General features: G+C 42.6%; 1 protein-coding gene across 1 annotated transcript in view; it reads right to left on the bottom strand.

Moving 5' to 3' along the window:
• Positions 1-2591: 2591 nt before the first annotated feature.
• The window catches only part of LINS1 (lines homolog 1), a 34773-nt gene continuing 16930 nt past the window's right edge, over positions 2592-20434 (bottom strand). The window contains exons 4-8 of the mRNA XM_068275103.1: positions 19849-19938; positions 17228-17369; positions 13703-14296; positions 10006-10186; positions 2592-7777 (exon numbers count right to left, since the gene is read on the bottom strand). Coding sequence (XP_068131204.1) covers positions 6958-7777; positions 10006-10186; positions 13703-14296; positions 17228-17369; positions 19849-19938 — 1827 coding nt within the window. The 3' untranslated portion in view covers positions 2592-6957. The remainder of the gene's footprint in view (positions 7778-10005; positions 10187-13702; positions 14297-17227; positions 17370-19848; positions 19939-20434) is intronic.

Raw genomic sequence — 20434 nt, 5'->3', positions numbered from 1 at the left:
ATGGGTATGTGTAAAAATACACCCCAAAACACATTATACTACTTCTCCTGAGTACGGCAATACCACATGTGTGGCACTTTTTTGCAGCCTAACTGCGCTAAGGGGTCCAAAGTCCAATGAGCACCTTTAGGCTTTACAGGGGTGCTTACAATTTAGCACCCCCCAAAATGTCAGGACAGTAAACACACCCCACAAATGATCCCATTTTGGAAAGTAGACCCTTCAAGGTATTCAGAGAGGGGCATGGTAAGTCCGTGGCAGATTTCATTTTTTTTTGTCGCAAGTTAGAAGAAATGGAAACTTTTTTTTTTTTTTTTTTTTCCTCACAAAGTGTCATTTTCCGCTTACTTGTGACAAAAAATAATATCTTCTATGAACTCACTATGCCTCTCAGTGAATACTTTGGGATGTCTTCTTTCCAAAATGGGGTCATTTGGGGGGTATTTATACTATCCTGGAATTCTAGCCCCTCATGAAACATGACAGGGGGTCAGAAAAGTCAGAGATGCTTGAAAATGGGAAAATTCACTTTTTGCACCATAGTTAAACCAATAAATATACACTGAATGGGTTTTTTTTTATCAAAAACATGTTTGTCCACATTTTTCGCGCTGCATGTATACAGAAATTTTACTTTATTTGAAAACTGTCAGCACAGAAAGTTAAAAAAATCATTTTTTTGCCAAAATTCATGTCTTTTTTGCTGAATATAATAAAAAGTAAAAATCGCAGGAGCAATCAAATAGCACCAAAAGAAAGCTTTATTAGTGACAAGAAAAGGAGCCAAAATTCATTTAGGTGGTAGGTTGTATGAGCGAGCAATAAACCGTGAAAGCTGCAGTGGTCTGAATGGAAAAAAAGTGGCCGGTCCTTAAGGGGTAGAAAGCCCTAGGTCCTCAAGTGGTTAACTACTAATTGAAAAAAAATACACATAGCCCAAAAACAAATACACATAGCCCCAAAACAGCTAAAAAATGTAAAGAACACGTACGAACAAATAACACTTGCTTGCCCAGTTGCAAACTATTTTGAAGCAGGTGCTGATGAGCAAAGTTTATATAGGCCAAAAACAGCTGACAAATGTTAAAGGAAAGATCCACGGACATGTTTAAAAAAAAATAAAAATACTAATCCACTTACCTGGGGCTTCCTCCAGCCCGTGGCAGGCAGGACGTGCCCTCGACGCCGCTCCGCCGGCTCCCGGTTTTCTCCGGTGGCTCACCCGACCTGGCCAGGCCAGCTTCCAGGTCAGGCTCTTGTGCGCTCCAACATGCTTCTCACGCCGTCGCCCTGACGTCAGCAGACGTCCTCCAGGCTGTACTGCGCAGGCGCATGCGTAAAGAGACGGAGGGAGTCCCTGTGGATGCGGAAAACTGGCTGCGTCTGGCGGAAGTGACGGGATCCAGTACCGGCGGATAGAGGCAGCGGAGAAAGGTGGCGTGGGAGCGATCCAGGCTTAGGGGGCTGGAGGAAGCCCCAGGTATGTATAAAATCCTTTTCCATTTTTCAGGTTCCCCTTGTCTCTGGTTCCCTTTAAAGTCATTTGCTCTTTATTTTTATAATTTTCTTACTTCATCCATATATTTTTTTTATTTCACAATCCCTTCAACAAGGAGGGAGAAATCATGTGCACAGACCTATGATGGCCGCCAGACTCAGAAGTGCTACACGGTGAGGTCAACCTTTTTCTCACCAGTTAATGCAGAATTCTTTAGCAGAGTTTCTAATGTACATGGGGATATATAAGTGTTGTGAGGGGTTATACACGCTACTGCCGGAAATGTGTTCTTTTTTGTACAGAGCAGCAATAGTCTATGGGGATATACTGATCCGACTCCTCAGTTTTTGAAAACCCCGATCCAACTCCGACTTCAGGTACCAAAAATTGCTCCGACACCACAGCCCTGATTTGCTGTGGGTCCCCTAAAAGTATACTAGTGCCAAAAATACCAACCAGTGTCAATAAAAAGCCTTAAAAATAGAAAATGAATGGTGTTACTAAAAACAAATTAAAAAAAAAACAACAAAAAAAACAAACATTGCCTCACCAAATACCTGTCACAGCCCCATAAAGCAGCATCTGTCAGGGCCCTTTTCCACCAGCGCGTTTGCGCTGGCTGAATCGCAAAACCGCAAACCGCTAGCGATTTTACAATCGCTACGGTTTGCTTTTTAACATAGGAATCGCGGTAGGTCATTTCCACTACCGCGATTCGCTTTTGTCGCGAACGCGCGGCGGAGCGATAATTGCCGCGATTTTGCTATGCAGTGCATAGCATAGCAAAATCGCGGCGGCGAACGTCGGGGAATCGCCGGTAATTGCGATTCAGCAATCGCTAGCGTTCAGCGTGAACGCTAGCGATTGCAAGTGGAAAAGGGCCCTTACAGTCACTTCAAAACACTTGTGCTTGGTAATGCACCGGAGGTAATTTACCTAGCAAGTTGAACCTCCTTCCCCTCATAATGATATTCCCCTATTTGGTCAGTCGATGTCACTCCACTCATTGAGATAAACAGTGCGTAATATATATATATATATATATATATATATATATATATATATATATATATATATATATATATTACGTATTTCATTACTAGAACTAGTGGGCTATAGTTGTATGTAGTTTTTATATAATTCGTTGTCAGGTGCGCAACTTTTTTCCCCTGCAGTTTAGTACAGTGAGCGTCACTTGTCTATGGGGATTCCCATTGCGTCCCCTCAACTAGAGTAGTGCCCAAATTTCTAATGGATGATGAAGAAAATGGACAAAATACATGTCTACCACAAGTTACAGTGCCTCCAGCATAAACTAAAGTGCAACTAATCTAAAGGTGGCCACTAACGGTCCAACTTCTAGCGAAAAATCGTTTGAGCAATCAGAAATTCTGATCGGAAGAAAAATCGTTCACTATACCATCAACGAACCAATCTTTCTATCACAACCAACAAGAAAAATCCAAATTTTGGTTTGACCAAAATCCAATCGGATGACTATTTTTATAATCGTTCATAATCGATTGTGCCCATCAATGGAGATTATTTCCAACCAATCTGATCAGAATTTCTGATCGCTCAAATGATTTTTCACTAGAAACTGGATCGTTAATGGCTACCTTTACTCCTGCAGTCCTAATCATAATTCAATGGTCCAATGAATGGCAATGTAAAACATCTGTTTGGTGGGACCATAATTGGTAACACCCACTCACACCGATAAAAACAAAACAAAAAAACAGGTGGGTGGGAGGGACATGGATGTTGGTGTTTACCAGTCATGGAAATTTCCCAGCGTACAGCCGATTTATATTGCCGTTCATTCGCTGGAACTACATTAGGGTACCTAGAAGGGCAAACTTAATTGCTTTTATTTAGACTACACTACTATTTAAAGGTTAGATAGTCATTAGCACCATAATAGATATCCGTTTTATTTACAAAATGCAAATGGCTTAATTTAAAATCGGGCATATGTATCTGCTCATTGCCACATCTTAAATAAAATTACAAAAAGTAGTATAGTCATTTATTCCATATAAAGGCTACCCTGTAAGTATGTAAATTACCATGGTAACACTATTGTGCCAGTTAACTAAATAACCTCTAGGTCTTGATTTCTGATTTTAAGCAGTGACTCATTTTGCTGTTTACAATATTTTTTGTGCTAGGTATTTAGGATAGTCTAAAAATGTATTCATAAATGCTAGAATCCTGGGTTTACAGCTCAAGAGAGAACTGAGGCTTATGCAATTACTCATACAGTAAGTATGCAGCTCTTCCAGAGCAATTCCCTATGGACAAGTCAACCAAATGATTGTCTTTTGACAGTGATGACAGTTACAAAGTACACAGCTACAGTATAACAGAATATAAGTTTCTTCACAAGACAAGACCAGCTCAGTGCCCCCCCTCGCAGGTCCTCCCTCGCCATCTACTGAGAGGAATGGGGCAGGGAAAGGAGTTTGGACAAAAAGCAGACTGCTATCCAGTCTAACCAATCTACATTTGACATTATACAGGAAGTCACCATGGCAAATTCAGCCCAGCCAGATCATTAAAAAAAAACGAAAACATGGTTTACATGCAATACACACATTATGCAAGGTTCATTCTACACAAAATGCATTTACACAATCCTGAACTTGGGTTTTAAATCTACCCAGGGTATTACTTTGAGCTCTCTATATATCATCCTTTTGGGTGCTCACATTTCTTCACACAATCCATACATACACAGGTAGGTTAACTTGCTTCTTATTTAGCACCAATCAGCATTAGCTAGATGCCCTACATTTCTGGTCCACAGCAGATTACCCAGTGTGCTTTGCTGAAGCCAGGGACGATCTAGCAGCAGCAAAATTTTAAGAGGTTTAGAGAGTGCAACATGAACACCTTATTTATTAGAGGATGTACAGAGCTTACATACAAGACGGTCGTGTGTGCGCTGGATGTTTAGCTTAGAGTATTAGAAACCCCAGTGGTCACATGATTAGAGCATACTGTACAATCTCCACAAAGTCCTAATGAAACCTCGCATAATCAGGAAGCACAAACTGATACATTCACATGTATAGGCTGGGTTCAAGAGGGCAGCTTACCCAAAAGCAGCAGAGGAGGCACACATCATAGCCATGACAATGGACTGCAGTTCCTGGGCTATAAACCAAAGGTGGTAAGTGGTAATACAAACTTTGAACATGAGGTCTGCATTCAATCAGCAGTCCTTTAAAGCGGATCTGAGATGAAAAATTAACTATAAAAACTAACTTGTCTATATATCTTATCTAAAGTTTAGATTTCTTCCTGTGATACAATGACAGCAGCCATTTTGTTTGTAAACATTACACACAGGCAAAAGCTTATCTGCATCTTCAGCACTCAGCCTAATCCCCTCTCCTCCGCCTCTGAAATCTCTGGTTAGTAATACCTCCCCCTCCTCCTGCCCAGACTGAGCTCTCATGAGCCCTTGCTACAGTGCCAAGGCTCGCTGAAAGGCTGTAGGTGAGGCTTGTTTAGTTTATAGGGAATTAGAGTATTAAAACAAAAAAAGTATTTGGCTTGAGGAATGCCCTATAAACAATAGGAAAGGAACACAATTATGCAATGTGTAAAAGTTCATCTCGGATCCACTTTAAGGAAAGATTATCCTAAGTGTAAAGCATCGTACACGAGTATCACCAGCAGTGATTGGGATTCAATCTCCTCAGAGCAGTGCTGTACAGGCTAGTAACACACCTGTTGTGAACGGGTGGAGGAGGAGTATGACGGAGCAGCTTCTGGTGGGTGTAGTGAGGAGAGTGACAATGTGCTGGGGAGGGGGGGGGGGGTGTCGGAGGGTGACAGTTATGATCTGGTATCCTGAATGTTTAGGTGATATTGAAAGGCTCCTGTACACACAGTAGATTCTCAGTCGAGTCCTTACAGGCCACCTCTGCTGGGTTTAATCCAGCCTGTACTAAGGCTCATTAGCTGTATAATAAGGTTTCCATTTTACCTCTCCTCTGAAACATGTTCCTGTCTACATCTGATAAGACATGTGCTTAGGACTTTAAAACACAGACAGAGAAAGTAAGCACCTTTTGAGGAATAAGTACAGATGTGGAAGTTTCAGAGTACGGTTAACAGTGCTGTGAAAAGAAATAAATAAATTCTACTCAGAAGTTGCTTTTAGTTCAAAATCAGTTGTTCGATCATTTGCAGTCACGCAGCACCACTGGGTCCATGAGAAAGTTTAACAAAAGAAAGCTGTGCATCATATTAGTCCAGCAAGCTGAAACAATCTAACACTCAGGATGATCAAATACTCAATTGTTAAATTCAACAATCTGCCATGGCTGGCTGCAAACCGCTGATCAGAGTCAGTCAGTCAGTGTACATCACTGTTACCATAATATCTTTGATGAATACACTGCACTTTGTATTGGTCATGCGCCACTATTACGGCCAGTTCAGAGGGGAATCCCATGGTGCTAAACAAAACAGCGCTCGTCATTTAAGCGAATGGACAGAGCTGGTACAATTGTTTACCGACATTTTGTCAAATGCCGTGTCCAAATTTTTCCTGTAATTTCAGGAAATCCTGGAAGCTACAGTCAGCTTCCAGGATCACTAAGCGCCTCAATTTCCCCCAGCAGGGGGTAGAAACAATGCATGCTGGGAAGCAACACTAGAAACTGCCAAATGCTTTTTCCCACACTTTGAAAAAAGCATTTGGACGAGACGCCGCAGTATGCCCGTCTGAACCAGCCCTTAAGGTGGCCATACACCTAGCAATCTGCCACCAGATCAACCAACAGACGTATCCCTCTCTGATCAAATCTGATCAGATTGGGATCTATTGCCTGCCCACACTGCAGACAGATTTCCAATAGATTTCAGTATGATATCTATTGGAAAATGTCCTAGCACCACAGCCTGTAATGTCGGCATGAATCCTCGCCTCCTCCGGGGTCCGGCGTCTTTTTCGTCACAGCGAGCGCCTGTATAATGTGACACCGCCGCATGCAGTTGTGTGAGAGGAGACACCGGCTGGGGCTCCATCGGCCATCAGGAAATTGAGGACAGTGACCACCGTGCAGTCCACTGAGCCTTTGTGACCAAGATTTGGACCGATTGCCTGATTGACCCTTTGGACCGATATTTTACCTGGAAAAACGCCAGAGATTTGCCAGATTTGATCAGATCAAATTGTCCGGCTATCAATGCTGAAAATGAAGTAGTGTATAGGCACCCTTACTTTCTCAGACTGACTGACTGACCCTTTTATTGGGCACTTTGTAGTTTATAGCACCATAAGTGTCCTATTTGTCTGCACAAATAATGTCAGTATGCTAGAGAAATTCCATTGAGGCGAATAAGCAGAAATCTCCGCAGCAAACTGTGTTTCATTTCAATTTGTTGAGTCATAACAGATGGAAAAGCCTTTGCTGTGTGCAGCAACAAATAAGTGATTGCCTCTATTCTGTATTTGGATTACTGATGTGTGAAAGAAGCCTCAGCAGTGCAGAAGGGTTATACGGAAACAGCTTCTTTTTGTGCAGTCGAGTAATGGCTTCCCGGAGATCTTCCAAACACTGCACTGCCCTCTGCTGGATTCCTTGGGCATGAAGAGCATTGCTTCCCTCTGCTGAACTTGGTTGTGAGCCATGCTGAATAGGATGCTGGCCTTTTAACTCCAGCTTTCTCATGGGATTATCTATATCTGTGTTGTCAGCCCCTGTAGAGTGCACAGTGACAGAATGACACTCGCTGTCTGCAACTTCTGATTCAGAATCTTCTGAGCTGTCATAATCTACGAGGCGCTGAAGAGTACCCAGAGAAGAGTGTGCGAAGCCAGATGGGGAAGAAGGTGTTGAATGCTTGGTATGATGCACTGGAGAAGAGGTCGAAGTGCCAGTCTCTATGGTGGTAGAGGACAGGCTAGTTGGAAGACTAGTGCACTCACTAAGAACCTTTCTTATTTTCACAGGAGGCTCTTGCAGGGTTCTGACAGAATCACTTTCTGAAGCAGGTGCATCACAAATACTGGATTTATCAAATAAAGTGCAAATAAGACAGAACTGTGGGCAGTCACTTTTAAGCAGCTTCAGGTATCGAACCAAGTATTCCAGGAAGCAGGTCTCTGAGGAGATCAAGAAATCCAACAGAACAGATGAATCGAACGACACACTACTGAGCAGATACAGGAAAATGCAGTGAGGGTTAATGCCGCACTGATGGGAGGGTCCACATTGTGTCCACATCTCTGACTCACTGCTAGTGGAACCAAAGCAAAGGCTGAAATGTAAAACAAATGTGTTAAGTGCACTGAATTATTTAACAATACAATAGATTTTTTTTTAATTAAAAGTAAACAAGTACTCTGGGGTGTACAGGAGGGCTTGGGGTACCAGGCCCAGGGCTAGTGAGAGGCCATCAGGTTCTTAGGGGGATCATGGCAGCAGCTAGGAAGGGGCTGAAGACCTGCTGTGTACAATGCGCTCCAGTCACAAGAAGTGAGCTTATCTCAATAGGAGTGGAGAACCCCCTTTTCTTTCTGGCAATTCAGATTCTGCCCTTCATCATCATCTGTATTCACTAGTTGCTGCCCCACTCAACATCTCTTGCACTGCACAACCAAATTAATCTTTCTGATTAGCATATATCCGACTAGTATGTTTGCAAATCAGATGTCTAATTAGTAGCCAAGTGTAGAAAGTCAGCAGATACAGATGATGACTCCCACCCCAATCCTACTCTACAAATGTGAAGTACGGGGCCCCATCACCAACCCAGACCGATCAAAAGGGGAATCTAGCCCAATATAAATATTCCAATATTATAATATATATATATATATATATATATATATATATATATATATATATATATATATATATATATATATATATATATATATATATACATACATATACATACATATACATACATACACATACATACATACATACATACATACATATATATATATATATATATATATATATATATATATATATACATACATATACATACACACACACACACATACTGTATGTACTTCCACACTTTCCACAGCTCTGAGCTGTAAAGGTTGGACTCCACAAGACCTGTGAACGAATATGGCACCAACATATTAGCAGCAGATGCTTTAAATCAGTGTTCCCCAACCCTGTCCTCAAGGTCCAGCAACGGTGCATGTTTTGTGGAAAGCCACAGAGGTAGTTAGTAAATCAGAACGGCTGAGATACTAATTTCCCTACCTATGAATGTTTGTGGTTTCCTGCAAACGATGTACTATTGGTGGGCCTTGAAGATGTACATGAAGCTTTGTATTAACTGCTCAGAAGTGATCTAGAGTGGGAGTGCCAACACCGCAAACCAATTACCAACTATTACAATAAATCATAATGAGCCTATCATAGTTTGTCACTGGGGCTGAAGTGGTTAACCATTTTACATTCCAGGGTGTTTCCCCTTAAGATTCCTGACAATTTTGTCATTTCAGCTGTCACTATTGACACATCAATAACTTTTTCATTACTTACACCATCAAAGTGATACACATGTATTTTTTTTCAGGACAATCTAGGCTTTTCTTTTGGTAATAAATGTTCTCAAGAATTATTTCAATTTTATAGAGAAAAATTAGGCGCAAGAGCAGAAAACTTTTTTTCACATTTCCCCCTTCACTAATTACACATGTCAAGTGCCACAGTTAATAAACATCCTCAAAATATGTAACTTGTTTTATCCCAGTTAAATGGATACCCTACATGCCATATTTCATCACTAGTTGGGAAGGTGGCGTACCATTATCGCCAGCTTGTGCGTTTGTAGGGACTAGATCCGATCGATATGAAGCACAGTTTGGGGACCCCAGTGCTGCACAGATAAATTGCTAGGCAACAGCACAGCAATGTATATGTACAGTATTGGGTCGCCCTAGCAATCATGTGCGATTGCTACTGGTGGCAACCATTAGAGGTGCCCACTAATCTTAGGGCTAAGTATAGGTGACAAAGGGGGTTAATTAGTTAGGTAGGAGTTAACATTTGGTGGGGAGGAAAACACTTTATTGTTTAACAGGAACACTGTCACTTAAGACTAACTTTTTTTTTCTTATTGTTATGAATGAGTGCTGCTATAAGCAGCACTCATTCACAGTTAAATAAGTGCATGAGCATGATAATGAGAGTGCCCGTGCGGGACCAATGGGGGCGAGCACGTGCGGGGGGCGCTCGGCAGCCTTTTAATTGCAGAATGTAAATTTCACGTCCTGAAATGCAAAAGAGAGCCAATTAGGACGTGAAATTCACGTCCTGAAATCTTAAGTGGTTAATTTCTACAGCACATACAAGGGAGGCAAAATCTCAAACTGTGGAAATAAATACACATTCATGTTCTAGCAAGCAGACTGGGGGTAACCAGATGCTCTATATAGAGTTGTAACGGTGAATAGTGATATCTACCTAGCCGTTTACCTGCAATATGATGGTCACTATTAATGGACAAAATAGACATACCTAGGATTATGATGGTACATCTTCAGCAAGCAGTTGGCAACCTCTAGCATGTCATCATCCTGCTCTATGAAGATCAGTGAAAGCCACTCACAGGGGTGTTCCGGATCCTTCCACGCAATGTGAGGTTTTAGGAATTCCAACAACTGAGTCATGAGAGCGCCCAGATCCAGAACAGCACTGCCTAAAAAACAAAGTGCATCTCTTATCAGCCTTGCTGGCACCACATGGTGAGCACACAGAAGGAGATTGCTCCTTGCTGGTACCTCAAGTGTTTGAGGACTGACTGCAGCCAATTTCTGTATTTGTTCTCATTTGTAAGATACTTGAGTAATTCTTATACCCGAGATGCAGTTGCTCTCAGAAAACTGCAAGTTTCAATACATACTGATAAATATTAAAAAACAAGATCTACAAGATCTATAAATCAGGGGAGCAAAACATAACTTATAGCCTGATCAGCAGCTATTAATTCTGCAAAATGATGGAGCACTTCAATGAATTAATGAACACAAAGTTAAGAAGACAAATACTCTGTACCCTGAAGTAAGGCTGTGAGAGTCATTGGACCATACAAAGGCAGAAGGAATGCAGGCTGCATGCCATTAAACAGGTCATAGAACTTTTAAGGTAACCTCTGATATCTTGTGTTTTATATCAGGGGGAACAGAAAATTGCAAAACACAGCAGTTTAAGTGGATTTGGCAATCATAACTGGTAGATTTACTTTAAAACACTAAAAGGGGGCCAAATAAAATACTTAACTTGTCAAAATGTTGCTATGCAGCATTCCAAGACCACCTGAAGCCAAGGTACATGGTGTCAGCGGTGGGCAAGAAGTAGACAGAGAAGGTGCCTAAGCAGACGGGTGCCCCTTCTATGTACCCCTTTTATACACAACATGGTCTAATTTGTGCATACATGTGTTTTGCTCTGGGAGGTCAACACCATTAATGCTGGCGCTGGAGCTGTCGCCCATCTGTGATGCAGTGCAATATTGCCAAAACGACAATGAAAGGGAACCTAAACTGAGAGGGATATGGATGTTTCCTTTTAAATAATACCAGTTGCTTGGCAGTCCTGCTCATCTCTTTGATTGCAGTAGTGGCTGAATCACACACCTGAAACAAGCATGCAGCTAATCCAGTCAGAGCACCTGATCTGCATGCTTGTTGAGAGGCTCTGGCTAAAAGTATTAGAGGGACAGGATAAGCAGGAGAGTCAGGCAACTGGTATTATTTTAAAAAGGAAAAATCCATATCCTTCTCAGTTTAGGTTCCCTTTAAGTCTCATACACACGCTTACGGTAATCATTGTCGTGCTTAAAGAGAATCTGAAGTGACTTTTTTTCTTATGTTATCCGAAAATTATGTTAAGGCTATAAATACCTGGTCTCCTACAGTATTCCAGCTTTAAAAACGAGTGCCCCCTGTCCAGATAATCATCTTAATCTCTCCACGACTTTCCTGGTCGCAGAATATGCTACCAGGAAGAGAACAGGAAGAAGCAGAGCCGTTCTCAGTAGCTCTGCCTCTCTCAGTGCAGACGGACGACAGTCTTTGCCCCCTTCTAATTTATGCCGCCCTCCAAGGCTGGTTCCAGAGGCTGTGAGAAGTCTCAGCAGCAGCCTCTGTCAGCAGCTTTACAGGATGAGACAAGCTGTAGCTGCAGCCCTTCACTATCCTGTGCATCCAAAATGTATGTGTATGAAAAGGGGGTGAGATATGTACAGAGGTAGACTTGGCAAACATAAAACAAAGCTTTTGCAAAGTCGTTTGTGCACTTTTTTTTATGTTTGCCAAGTCCATCTCTATAAATCTCACCCCCGTTTCAAAAACACCTACCTAATGAATACAGGTTTACAGTTTAGAATTCAAACTTTTTGGTCACCGATTATGCCCTAGGATTACCTTTTATGACTTGTGCTAATGCACAAACTATAAACACACTAAACATGTCCAAAAGTAAAACCAAAGAGGTTCTAAAGATTTTGCTTATCTTGTGTTTACTTTAGCTGATAACAATCATATCAACACTTGGGATGTTTCTAAGCTCCCATCATCCAGTGAACCTCTTCAAACCTGATGTTCAACCAGATCACTGTATCATCCAAGTGTGCAAAGGTTCAGGGCCAGTTTCCACTACACACGCGGTATGGTGCGATCATTGCATCACACTGTATTTAAACTGCAACTCCCATTAGTCAACTGAACAGTTTCCATTGATGTGAATTTCCCGACGCATAGTGTCACGGGGGGGGAGGGGGGGGGGGGGGGAATTATGGATAGCATGCTGTAGATTTCTGCAACACGCATCCGACTCACCATTGCCGCTAACAGGAAGCCGCATTATGTTGCATCCGATTGTTCAGATGCCAACCAGAAGTACCCACATCGTTCGCATCGCAAACGCCAGTGGAAATGGATGACAGGTCAAAGGATAAAGCTCCAATAAGGATTAACCTCCTTGGCGGTTAATTTTTTCTGCAAAAATTGCAGAATTCCAAATTTTTTTTAGTTTTTTTTTAATGTTTCATGTAAAGCTACCAGAGTGGTAGCTACATGAAACACCACTAGAGGGCGCATGTGGCCCTCTAGTCCGATCGTCGCCGGCATCTATAGCAAACAGGGGAACGCGTATATAACGCGTTCCCCTGTTTGGCTTCTCCTGTCGCCATGGCGACGATCGGGATGACGTCATGGACGTCAGCCGACGTCAGGCACACCCGATCCAGCCCATAGCGCTGCCCGGAACTCATTGATCCGGGCAGCGCAGGGCTCTGGCGGGGGGCCCTCTTCAGCCGCTGCGTGCGGCCGATCGCCGCAGAGCGGCGGCGATCAAGCTGTGCGCGCGGCTAGCAAAGTGCTGGCTGCGCGCACAGCAATTTACAGAATGAAAATCGCCCCATCAGGGGCTGAGATCTCCCCCTGCGCGGCATAGCCCGAGCTCAGCTCGGGCTTACCGCCAGGGAGGTTAAAAAAAAAAACCTGAAACCCCTGTAAGTTTGATGTACATCGTCTGTGCACAGCAATTTTACTGGTACTGTATTTAGGTAATGCATGTTGTGCACATAGTGCAGTTCGCATTATGTACACAATGTGCATACTGGTCGTATACTGCACAATGCACGTTACATGACCAGCGAGCGGTGTTATGTACAATATCAGAGTTGCTCTGTGTGTGTGCGCAACATACACTACATTGATGGTATAAACACCGGTCTGTGCATGGCAATTTTTAGCAGGGTTTTCTGAATCAACACCTACATTATAACCATGGTTTCAACCAAGTGTTGATAAACAGATGACAAATGTGTTTTCAAATAGGGTTGGTCAATGAGATGCAAACAGTTGATGCAGAATTATGTAAACTTAGTGTGCAAATGTATGCAGCTTGAAAATGGACCAACTGAATCCAACCAAGGTGGAATCTGATTGAGCTTCTTAATAAACCCTGTGCAGTGTTTGCGGTATATACTAGGAACATGAAATGCTACACAGGGCATAACATTCTGCTATTAACAAATGGACACATTTTACCTTCAATAGTGGAGGGAAATCAATTAGCGAAACCGATGAAAAACAGTCCATAAAGAAAAATAGCCAGTGAAGGAAATCTGAGATCTGTGTACTGCTTTTTAAGGAAGAATAGACCTCTTGTAAACAATGCATCAAGAGTTACTTGTGGTTGACTATATTACCTGGTTTGCCACCATCTAAGCTTCCACCGTGACGGTAAATTTCCATGGCTTTGAGAACAGAGAGGCTGAGAGCTCCCAGGACCACCCGATCAGGGCCACGCTCAGATCCAACATTAAGGCCCCCAAAGCTGCTTGATCTGTCGCTAACAGGCACTTGTAGCAGCCACCCCTGTTGCACGGCTCCCAGCAATGTCCCAGCCAACACACCCATGTCCTCATCTAACACTGGATCTTGTTGGTGTGAAATGGTGAGTGAAGAAGGCAGGAAATTTTCACCAGCTTTATACAGCAGACATCTTTTTAGCACCAGTATGATCTGTTTCTTCACAAAGTAAGGGACAGGGGAGGAGATCATATTTAAGGCCTGAGGAAGGATGGCCAACAGAACTGGTTTCCAAAGGGAAATACTCAATGGCACCATTATCCTTAAGGCAACCAAAACTTCTAGAAGGTCCAGGAGACAGGAGAGCTGGCTGCTGTGCTCGGAAGCTTGTGCAAGGGATGGACAGGAAGGATTCGATAAGCAAGTGAAAATGGTAGAGCAGAATCTTTCAAATACAGTTTCAAGAGGCATAGAGATACTTAGCAGAAGGTCTGGAACACAAAATCACATGTCAGTTTATGGTCAAAACAAGATTCAAAATAATCTATCCATTCTGCTTTAATAGTTTCATAAAAGTAATCTTTATTCACAGCTGTAAAATTCCATAAGATTGAATAGGTGTATGGCACAGTGAGAACAATGAAGTTTGGCAAGCATAAGGTAATCCATATTATAGTACCTGCACACTAAAAGGGCATTTCAACAGTATCTAGCTAGCTGTCCAGCGGATGTGAAATGACTGCTAAACCAAAAATGTAAATGTTACATGTTATGTATTCTTTTTACATAATCAACTTTGCATTGAGACCGATGTGTTCACAATGGTGTGGCTAAAGACCTCTGGACCCTGATGTAGAATTTGGACCTTCCACACACCCCCCTCCCTCCACCAAGCAATGTATCACAAAGCTGACCATTTTAGGGATCTGTGTAGCCTTGTGTCCAGATAGAAAAAAGTGTTCTAGGCGTCTCCAGATTCAAGAATGAAGTAACCACATGACCCAAGAAAGAAGAATTGAGTAACCAGGTGTCCCCGGATACACAAATTAAATAGCCACGTGACAATAGATAGGGGATTTAAGAAGCCATAACCCCGGGAAAAAAAACAAAAAAAAAATAAAGTAGATAGGATGCCCTCCAGATACAAGGATTAAAGGAATACTATCGATACCCAAGTGTTCTAAAATGACAGTGTGCAAATAATGTCTAAGTAGCTGTGTAAACATTTTCCTACTTTTCATGTTAAATATCAGAGGCAAAAGCTGTAATTTGAGGGTAGGATTTAGCTATATTGGGACAAATCAATTGCAGAAGGGGTGTCTGCTTCAATGCACAGCCAAAGTTGCATATCAGACTACAGAAAGCAAATATCAAACATATCAAACTCTGAAAGCAAAAACAGTATGAAAAGCTGTGTCAATTAGTTACATTTCTTCTGCTCTCTTCAGACACTTCAGTCAGAAACAGAGCTCCCAACAGCTGCAGCTCCTGTGTCCTGTCTCTCTCTGTCACACACAGAGCTACACATAGAGTTAACTGATCAAGTGTGAGGGGAATTTCCCCTCTCCTCATGGCTCAGTCAGCCGTCAGTTCTGGTGTCAGTAAAGTTTGAAAGTATTTTGATAACAGTAAACAATGAAGTTGCTACTAAAATGTATACACCAGTACTTAGCAGCACTTCCCAAACAATTCCTGGGTCAATTGAAAAAAAATATTTGAATCGATAGTATTCTTTTAAGTAGCCAGGTCTCCCTTAAGAAAGCTATGTGGCCCCAGATAACATCATTACGTAGTCAGGTGCGCCCAGACACATCTAGGTTCAATATTTTACAAAACGTAACACAACAAGGTTAACTGGTAAGCTCTAAAATAAAAAAAAAAATAAAAAAAAAAAGGCCACTAGCACATAATAAAGTTATTGAAACATTTCTGCTGCAAAAGGACACAAGATGAAGAAAAACGGCCAGCTGAATCATCATGCAACTCCGTTTTAAATGAATGGCATAGCTTATTATAACTTCATGCTTACCTCTATACCTTCTCTCGCCACACAACAAAAACTAAAGTGAAAAAAAAACACCCCAAAAGTTACTTACCTCAGTAGTGAGAAGCCTCTGGACAGTCAAGAGGCTTCCTGGATCCTCCTACAGTCCCACTGTTCCAGCACAGGGTGCCCCTTTATTTCCTGTCTGTGGGGCGGGGCACGGACAAGCGCATCCACACTGGACATGAGCACGTCCCCTCTACTAGGCATGCACCTTACTTGTGCATGGCTAATCTGGATGTGATTACCAATGGCCATGCTCACAGCCAGAAGAAACCTTTTCGACTCACTGAGTCCCCCTAATCTCCCATCAACTAACCCATTTCTTGCCAACCCAGACTTCTGGTCCTTCTATAACCATCGGGTCCAGTTCCCTTTTCATAGGCGAGTATGAACATTTTTTCTGGTTACAAGTATCCTTTAACTTGTCAATGAAAGAGAATAGGTGACAACTCATTAACCAATGAGATACTGTCTTTCCCCTCAAGTAAGACATCCTCTAATTATAAGACCTAGCTGAAATGTCATTCATTCAATATAAGGCATACTCCGAATATAAGACCTAGCCCCAAACCCACATTACATCCCCACCCGCAGGTCTGTCTCAACTCCTAGCCTGTGTCTCCGCTCCCCCGTTTTAGGTGCCCCCCCCCCCCCCGTGTGGCCGCTCTGTCCTGCCCCATGTCCCCCACTCCCCGTGCATGTTACATGTAACGGCAGCCAGCCTGTCTTACTGTATCCATGCTGCCCGGAGATCGCCGACATCCTCGCTTCTCCCTCTAGTAACCGGCGCTTGTGTAGATGACGTCATCTACACAAGCGCCGGTTACTAGAGGGAGAAGCGAGGACGTCGGCGATCTCCGGGAAGCATGGATACAGTAAGACACGCTGGCTGCCGTTACATGTAACATGCATGGGGGACACAGACAGGGGGTGGGACAGAGCGGCCACACGTGGGGCACTTAAAACAGGGGAGCGAGACACAGGCTAGGAGATGGGACAGAGCTGCCACATGTCAGAAGGGGGGGGCAACACTTAATGTAGCGGAGCAGGGAGACAGGCTAAGAGGCTGGACAGAGTGTCCACACAGGCGGCCAGCGTGGGGACACATCGTGCAGTGCCGATCAGGCACTTGTCATGTCATCCTTGCACACAGCAGGTTTATCAACTGTGTGCAGGGATGACGTGACAGATGCCTGATCTGCACTGTGACATTACAATGAGCAGCAAGCAGAGGCGGCCAGCATGGGTCATATCATGCAGTGCCCATATAAGACATCCCCTGAAAATAAGCCCTAGCACACTTCTTGGTGCAAAAATTAATATAAAAGACACTGTCTTATTTTCGAGGAAACACGGTGTGTGTGATGTCCCATACCTGCCTTCTGGAGTCTTTCATCTGTGAGAATCTCCTTATAAACAGCTAGGAGAGAGGTCAGACACGGTAGCAATATCGGAGATCCTGGATCCAGGCACAAGCTTTTGTTGCAGAACTGTAGCCAGTGGGCATTAACCTCGTTCTAGGAAGAAATATACCGTATGAACAAAATACACTTTATTATTATTATCATCGTCATCATGGTTATACAGATCTCTAATTTCCTGTACACAACAAGATACACGCCTGGTTGTAAAGTGAAAACATGAGTGCACAATGCAGACACTACAAAAACATTCTGTGACAACAGCTAATGACAATTACAAGCATACAATCCAGTAAACTGGTGTTCCGATTGTACTGAATAAACGTCAGCTTTTGCAAAAAGAAACAAGGATTATTTAAAAGATTAGAAAAAGAAACGCTGGAGATTGGTTTTATACAGGGAGTGCAGAATTATTAGGCAAATGAGTATTTTGACCACATCATCCTCTTTATGCATGCTGTCTTACTCCAAGCTGTATAGGCTTGAAAGCCTACTACCAATTAAGCATATTAGGTGATGTGCATCTCTGTAATGAGAAGGGGTGTGGTCTAATGACATCAACACCCTATATCAGGTGTGCATAATTATTAGGCAACTTCCTTTCCTTTGGCAAAATGGGTCAAAAGAAGGACTTGACAGGCTCAGAAAAGTCAAAAATAGTGAGATATCTTGCAGAGGGATGCAGCACTCTTAAAATTGCAAAGCTTCTGAAGCGTGATCATCGAACAATCAAGCGTTTCATTCAAAATAGTCAACAGGGTCGCAAGAAGCGTGTGGAAAAACCAAGGCGCAAAATAACTGCCCATGAACTGAGAAAAGTCAAGCGTGCAGCTGCCAAGATGCCACTTGCCACCAGTTTGGCAATATTTCAGAGCTGCAACATCACTGGAGTGCCCAAAAGCACAAGGTGTGCAATACTCAGAGACATGGCCAAGGTAAGAAAGGCTGAAAGACGACCACCACTGAACAAGACACACAAGCTGAAACTTCAAGACTGGGCCAAGAAATATCTCAAGACTTTTTTCTAAGGTTTTATCGACTGATGAAATGAGAGTGAGTCTTGATGGATGGGCCAGATGGATGGGCCCGTGGCTGAATTGGTAAAGGGCAGAGAGCTCCAGTCCGACTCAGACGCCAGCAAGATGGAGGTGGAGTACTGGTTTGGGCTGGTATCATCAAAGATGAGCTTGTGGGGCCTTTTCGGGTTGAGGATGGAGTCAATCTCAACTCCCAGTCCTACTGCCAGTTTCTGGAAGACACCTTCTTCAAGCAGTGGTACAGGAAGAAGTCTGCATCCTTCAAGAAAAACATGATTTTCATGCAGGACAATGCTCCATCACACGCGTCCAAGTACTCCACAGCGTGGCTGGCAAGAAAGGGTATAAAAGAAGAAAAGCTAATGACATGGCATCCTTGTTCACCTGATCTGAACCCCATTGAGAACCTGTGGTCCATCATAAAATGTGAGATTTACAAGGAGGGAAAACAGTACACCTCTCTGAACAGTGTCTGGGAGGCTGTGGTTGCTGCTGCACGCAATGTTGATGGTGAACAGATCAAAACACTGACAGAATCCATGGATGGCAGGCTTTTGAGTGTCCTTGCAAAGAAAGGTGGCTATATTGGTCACTGATTTGTTTTTGTTTTGTTTTTGAATGTCAGAAATGTATATTTGTGAATGTTGAGATGTTATATTGGTTTCACTGGTAAAAATAAATAATTGAAATGGGTATATATTTGTTTTTGTTAAGTTGCCTAATAATTATGCAGAGTAATAGTCACCTGCACACACAGATATCCCCCTAAAATAGCTAAAACTAAAAACAAACTAAAAACTACTTTCAAAAATATTCAGCTTTGATATTAATGAGTTTTTTGGGTTCATTGAGAACATGGTTGTTGTTCAATAATAAAATTATTCCTCAAAAATACACCTTGCCTAATCATTCTGCACTCCCTGTATGTTTACAATCCAAAACCAAAGTAAGGGCCTGGACACTGCTGTGCTTGCACTGCGTTTTTAAAATCGTATGTGATTTTTAAATCGCAAAGACTTTATGAAAATAGAAAATCGCATTGCACCAATGTGTACAGGTCTTCACGATTTTTCAAAAGACCTTGCGATTTAAAAAACGTATGCGATTTTAAAAGTGCAAGTGCAGCAGAGTGTACAGGCCATAAGCAGTGTGCTACCTATACTTGCATTATAAAGTCCTAAACCTATTGCATTTTTCTCAACAAAAAGTGGAATTCCCCTCTAAAACCCATATCTGGGCACAGATTGAAAAGTCTATTCAAATGTTTTCTCTTGCAACATTGAATTCTGTCTAAAAAAAAAAAATTAGATCACATGACCAAAAGCAGCTGTATTTACAAAGTTAGCTTCAAATTCTGTGGGTGTGGCTGCTGCATGGATTGTATCATCCAGACTGCAAAGGACAGGCTCAGACTAAATCTTTGTGAGACAATTTCAGGCCTTTAGTAATGACCGTGATTAAAACAACCCCACACTGTTGTACCTCCTGCCCTTTCTACTGACTGTAATGTTGCCCTAAGTCGACTGAAGAAAACGTACCTGGTATCTCAGCTGAAACAGCACCAAATAAGAGAGGCACTTGGAAGAGATGTGGGACAGCATCCTGTCAGAAGTATTTAACAGTTCAATCTGTACAGAAAATAAATGCACATGTTAAATATACCAAATAATTGAAATGTATAAAACAAACAAATGGATCAAAAACGAAATTACAGAAGACCCTAAGGACTGCAGCAGGGCTAGTGTAGGCTAGTTTAGCACTGTCCTGCAGGTCTTAAATTGCCATTCTGCTATTTTTTTACCAACTTCCCTTCTCTAAGTCAGAGCTCTGACCACAGCCCTTCAGCTTTTTCTAATATAAAGCTTCTTTTAGATCTGTGCTATCCAACTACCTAGACGCGGAGTGCCAAGCAGGGAGTTTTTGTCTTGAGGGGCAGAGCATCAACGGCTTGGCTCCAGGGGCAGAGCCAAGCAAGAGAAAGAGGTGGGCCTGCCAGAGGGGGATAGACACAGAAACCAAGCCAGGCAAGCAAGAGCTCTCCCCACGGGCTGACAGCGCCCTTATAGATGAGCACTAGGTGGCGCATGGATAGATTAAAACTAGGATCGGAAGGAAAACACAGAA

This window comes from Hyperolius riggenbachi, chromosome 3 (assembly GCF_040937935.1).
Source record: "Hyperolius riggenbachi isolate aHypRig1 chromosome 3, aHypRig1.pri, whole genome shotgun sequence".
NCBI classification, from domain to species: domain Eukaryota; kingdom Metazoa; phylum Chordata; class Amphibia; order Anura; family Hyperoliidae; genus Hyperolius; species Hyperolius riggenbachi.
Note: the sequence above shows the minus strand (reverse complement) of the source record. Positions and strands in the feature narration are given on the sequence as shown.